Raw genomic sequence first — 6136 nt, forward strand, 5'->3', positions numbered from 1 at the left:
GCAGACGGGGGGTTTCAGCCTGGGTACCATGGAGAGCATACCTGACTGTTCTCCCCGTCACTGACTAAAGCAGTCAGGTTTTGTTCTTTGGGTGCTGAGGCCACATGCCCCCATAAGTATGAGGGCCCCAAAGGCTCCCTTTCCTGTGAAAAGTGCAAGGATAAGGGTGATTCTGCTGCTGTCATTGCTTGAAAATGGCCTATTGCTAGAGCCCGACCCAAACATGCAGAGCAGACACCCCAAGCCCCTTCTGTGAATCAGAACCTCTCATCACCAGGTAGCTCCCTTTGGCTCTCAATTACCATAGCAACCACAAGAAACTCATCACAAGTAGAACTTACTCCAATGATAAAGATGAATGTTTTTGAAGTTGTTGATTTTTCTGTTTTGGGTAAATGTGCATATTACTGCTTTTCAGCCACCCATCTCTGTGGAACTTAGAAGTTCCTAAGAAACCCCAGCCATGCTGTGGAGAGACACTTATCTTTATACACTCACTAGTTCAGCATGGCCTAATGTGTGTTTCCTGGGATATCAGCCCCTGGGATAGTCAATGAAAACTTTCCAGAATCAAGTTTGAGAACTGCTCCTTACCATATAGCTCCTTTTGGAGAGAAACAATGCTTTTCTTTTAAAAAAAGTCTCTAAAAGGTCCTACAACAGAAAAATCCACTTTACCTCTGTATAATCTGGTGTTTCCCAAATTTATTTCCTCTCAGGACACTTTTTGTTGCTAATACATTCTGAGGACACACGTTGGAAGCACTTGGGAAGGGGGTCTGACACTGGGTAGATGGCCTTCAATTTTCTAACCATTAGGACAGATGTTATTAAGTGACATTGTAATTTCTAAGGTGGCCCAAAACCAACATTACATTAAAGTCACTCCAACATGGGCATGCACCTGTGTGCTGCTTATACCACACATGCCAAGAGGCTTAGCACCTGCCTGTGCAGGTCAGCATGGGCAACTGAGGACTTGTAGCCCTTTTGTTGTGTCTTGTCTCCTTCATAGGAAGTTCAAATAACAGAACTTCAGACTCTTTTTTACTATCTGTTTATACAGACACGTTCTCAGCCTGTGGACTGAGCCCCACAAATGTATTTGCCAGGTGGTTGCTTTGTTGGAGTTTGGGCTCTAGGTTTCAACGTCTCAGTAAAGGTTTGGCTTCAAGGCCATCCCACAGGTACCTACTTAAAACTCTGTCACTGCTTAAGTACAGGCCTCTAAAAAGCAGTTTAGTTCTGAGAACAAGAATTGATGAAGTCGTAAAAAAAAAAAAAAAAATTAAAAGACCACTAACTGTTGAATGAAACAGGCAGTATTAACTAAAAACACATTCCATAAAAGATTATTGTTATGCCAGGCTAGCTCTGCTCAGAAGTATACCACTGTAAGACAGCCCAGCCAACTGTAGGGCCCTCTTGCACACGTGGAGTACATGGGGCGAGGGCAGACAGCTGCAAGGACAAGTCTGAATGCACAGAGCTGGGCTGAAACCCTAGCTCAGACTTCACTAGCTGCAAGGCTATGGAAAAAGAGCTCCTTTTTATGAGCTTCAGCTTATGTGTAAAATGCTGTGATTAACATGGACTATGCACAGGAGCTCCAAGGATGAAACAAAACGTACGCACACACATACATCAAAACACATGGCATACGGGGCATTAAAAGTGTTGTCTGCTTTTTCCACAGGCAAGTTGATAGGTTCTCATAAGCCTCCCAGACTGTTCACAATAACCCTGAAGTAAGTGGCAAGGACAGATAATGAGACTGGGAGATGGGTGAGAAGGGTAGGGGGTAGCAGTGGTCATCTGTGGCCCTTTCTGTAGGGTGTGGGCTTTGAAGTCAAGAATTAATAAATGTATTTTTCCAATTCCTTTAGTGAAGTATAATTACATACAGGAAAGTAGATAAAACAAAAGCAAATACGCTAATTACCAAGCAAATTACTCAAGTAACCATCACCTGAGTCAGGACATGAAATGCTGCTGGCAGCCCCGCACCCACTTTCTCCATCACACAACGTCCCTGCCCCGAAAGACTTGAATGGCAACTACTTCCTTCCTTTTCCTCATGGTTTTCCCACTTTGGAAACAAATTTAAATACATTATGTAGTTTCTCCATCTTAAAACCTATTAATACTAAAACGCACTTAAACGTACTTGTTTCCCATAACCCCTTAATTTCTGAGGATGGAAACAGTCCGTGAGATAGCACTCAATACGTGAAACAGAAGAGGAAAAACACAACCCACAAAGTTAAAGATCTCATCGTACCTTCTTCAGGATCATCAATATATTTTCCTGAAAAAAGACGTGCCACAATTTACACCTATGGAGTTATTTTATTCTTTGATAGATACTATAAGGACATAAAAAATAAACAAGGAAGAGAAGAAATCAAGAGTGCAAGAAACAAAATGGACAACTGATTATATTTTCTCCTCCTTCCTAAAATTTTATAATGTGAATGTAGGCTAAGTGTTCCAAGAACTTCATCCAGAAAACCTTACAGACTGTTTCAGATCTAACCATCTGACTAACAGTGAAGGGAAGAAGGTCAGTATTTAAGTCACAAACAAACCTGCAAAGAGTCTTACTATCTGACAGGTACTTACTACTTACAAGTGAAAAATAGATGGCATTGATAGCTGTATTTCACACATGCTAATACTTTCAGGGAGATAATCAGTACTGATAAATATACTGGTAAGCGATCTTAAATACTAGTGAAAACTTTATGTTTTGAATTGTTTAATTAAAAAAAAAAAAAAAACCTGGTCTAACCATTCATGACAGTTTTGAAACCCTAAACCAAGTTTTGTTTTCCCCATTAGAAGTGAATGAACGGAACATTCTGACTCGTTCATCTCTTTGGCTCTTGAATACCAACTGACCTGATTCGAGGCACTGGGATCTTCAGAGACCGAGGCAGGCATTTCAAAAGGGGCCGGCCATGAAGGCCCCTCCGCGCCTTGTGTCTGACCTGCACCGGATGACTCCTGCTGGTCGGCAGCAGACGACACTGGCTGTGCAGCTCCATCACCGTTAATACTGGCCAAATCAGAAACAAGGAAGATCAGTATGTTGCTAAAGCTCATTTCACTGAAGTCAATTGGTTTCTAAAAACAAGGTTCTGTAACCAAGCATACTACCCTAAACCCAAACCCAGCACCATCAAGTCATCCCGACTCATGACAATGTAAGACAAATGTTAACAGAGTCACAGGGGCAAAACTGAAATGACCGTCTTTACAAGCTTCAAACTAAATTTCAGATCAGAACTTCCTATCTTCTCTTTATGCTAAGGTAAAAAGAAACAAGGAGCCAAGCACCTGTAATACAGGAACTTGGAGAGGATGGCTTTCTGATACCAGTGCTCCTTGCTCTTCTTCTTCCTCTGCCACTTCTGGTCAATCAGCCTTTGGTAAAACTCCTTCAGCCACGTCCAGTCCCCAGTCTGAGTAACACAGCAAAGTCATCCATTACTCTTCGACAGGAACTATTCTACCTTCTGAACACTGTTTCATAGACACATACTCACATAAACCCTCCACATTCTAGACTCACTTCCCATCACTGGTGTTGGGAAACCTTCCCGTCCTCTTCCTTGCTCTCACCCAGGCTGTGAGTGACACCCTTCTCCACAACGTTTTTTTTAGCACCTGGGGTAAGCCTACTACGCAGAGACGGAAATGATCTGTGCCTGTGTTTGCAGCCCCAAAGCTGCCAAGCAGAAGAACTATGGGTTTTTCACTGTCACATCCCAAGACCTGCACAGAGCCTTGAACATACACACAGACGACTGAACCCTGGTCTTTTCAAAGGGAAAAACACTGACTGCAAATATCAATTTACATAAGTGGAACGTATTCTCCTCTATCAAAGCATTGCAGGAATATTCTTCGAAGAGTGGTCTATGCAATGGTAGGGTCCACCCTACCACACCAAACCAAACCAAACCCACTGCCATCGAGTCCATTTCAACTCACAGCAACCCCCATAGGGTTTCCAAGGCTGTAAATCTTTACAGCAGTAGATTGCCCCTTCTTCCTCCCACACAGCAACTGATGGGTTTGAACTACCGACCTTCTAGTTAGCAGGCAAATGCCTTAGCCACTACACCACCAGAGCTCCTTAAAGTCCATGACAAGGTGGTATAAAAACGGAGAGTAAGCCTTGAGAAAGACTTGCATGGCTACAGTATTTCACAAAAGTATAATCTTAAGGCAGGGGTGAGTAGGAAGGGAGCAATTCTTTCCAACATGTGGTATGACAAGTTCTGCTTCACAAGGATCAACTAATTCTAATAACCATTCACAGGGATAACTTGTAACATTTTTCACATTTCCTGGTAACTATGTTTATGAATTCTTTAATCTCCTTGATGGAGACATCCAAAGATTTTTCACAATTTAAACTAGTTCTTTAAACTTTCTACAGAGTTTTGGCAACTCTCTTCCTTGGCTCCATCCTTTTCCTTATAAGAATTCTGGCCACTGGTATCAATAAAGTAATTTTCTTCCCCATTCTCTCCCTCCCTCTTCTTTTCTATTAAAGCTTTCTTTATCTTCAGTTAAACTTCAGCCCATTGCTTAAGTACTCAACCATTTTTCTACGCTGGCCCTTCAAAATGAACTCTTATTTCTAGTGCCCTGAAGTTGTTAGAATAACGAGCTCTCACGGACCTGTGATGACCTCATGAACAGTTCTTGGATATCAAGCTCGTCCAGCAGGAGCGTCCTTCCCACGCGGTGCACCGCCATGCTCACGTGAGACTTGCTGTAGGGAATCTTCAGGAGCTTTTTTATGTTCTGGAAAAAGATGAGGAGGAAAAATAGTTTAGAAAGCCCTTTTTATTATGGATCTTTCAACCTTTAACTTCATTCAATTTAAAAGCAAAATAAGCCCTTATTTCCTTCAGGTTATATAAACTGTACTTCCCACCAAAAGCGATAAATAAACACAGAGAACACAGAACTTTAAAGCCAGAAACACCTGCACTTATGAATGATACTGAGCTCTGGTGGTGTAGTGGATAAGGCACTTGGCTGCTAACTAGGTCAGCGGTTCAAACTTGCCATCCACTCCATGGAATGAAAATGGACTGATCTCTGTTGTAAAGATTTACAGTCTTGGATACCCAATGGGGATCGCCATGAGTCTATATCGACTCAATGGCAGTGAGTCTGCTATTAGTTTTATGATCGATACTATGCTAATGTACACAACGGTCAGACATTTATTTTTATGTGATGGAATTTCTCAAAGTCAAGTGTGTGCAAGTCTCACTGCTGCAATACCTATACTCTCAGCAGAACAGCTAAGACTGAGCAGCTAAAGATCAGCAGACTTTACTACCATCTCATCACTCACAGATCTCAACAGGCAGCATATACAGAGCAATCCCACACATCATCATCAGACTGAATAACCACTGTTAGGATACAGGCATGAATATTAATTATATTACCACTGCCGGTGCTGTTTCCTCCTCTTTGAAGAGAAGTGGTAGAGAGTGCTACTTTAATAATAAAAAATGTGTTCAATACTGAGACAGTTTTATCTTATTTAGTCGCTAATTTCTTAGATAACAGTTAATACACCACAGAGCGCAGCATAAAACATCTAGCACAAAATACCCGAGACCGCATTAAACATTAAGTACCACTTACTTCAGAGTCAGACACCACATCCACATCATTTCCCACCGAATCAATAAAGTCGTACGCCATACCAAAACTAACAAGTGGAGAAAAGCCACAGGTTAAAAGGTCACATCCATAACGATGCAAGCAGAGCATAAAAATAGAGCACTGTGCTTCATCACTTCTAGGGCACACATTCCCCACACTTCCACGTCTTGAAAACAGCAGACTAACACCATTACAGCTGCCTGGCTTTGCCTTCTTAGTGGTACACAAATAACAGCGTATCTTCAGACCTGTGGCGCCTTCCGTGATGTGATACAGTAACAGCCCTCAGGAGCAAAGGGTGAGAAATGATTAGCATAAAAGCACTTAATAACTAGCTTCATTTGTAGAGTAACTAGACCCAAAAAATCTCATAAAAGAACACAGACAATTGAAGATTTTATTCTTTCCAAGTGGGAGGTAAGACAAAACCAGGAAA

At 41.8% G+C, this 6136-nt stretch overlaps 1 protein-coding gene across 1 annotated transcript in view; it reads right to left on the minus strand.

Moving 5' to 3' along the window:
* The window catches only part of EDRF1 (erythroid differentiation regulatory factor 1), a 39288-nt gene that overhangs the window by 29939 nt on the left and 3213 nt on the right, over positions 1-6136 (minus strand). Inside the window, exons 3-7 of the mRNA XM_042780406.1 lie at positions 5680-5746; positions 4693-4818; positions 3340-3464; positions 2902-3058; positions 42-143 (exon numbers count right to left, since the gene is read on the minus strand). Coding sequence (XP_042636340.1) covers positions 42-143; positions 2902-3058; positions 3340-3464; positions 4693-4818; positions 5680-5746 — 577 coding nt within the window. The remainder of the gene's footprint in view (positions 1-41; positions 144-2901; positions 3059-3339; positions 3465-4692; positions 4819-5679; positions 5747-6136) is intronic.

Source organism: Orycteropus afer, unplaced genomic scaffold (genome assembly GCF_000298275.1).
Source record: "Orycteropus afer afer isolate SDZICR_OR568_19922 unplaced genomic scaffold, OryAfe1.0 scaffold00038, whole genome shotgun sequence".
Taxonomy (NCBI): domain Eukaryota; kingdom Metazoa; phylum Chordata; class Mammalia; order Tubulidentata; family Orycteropodidae; genus Orycteropus; species Orycteropus afer.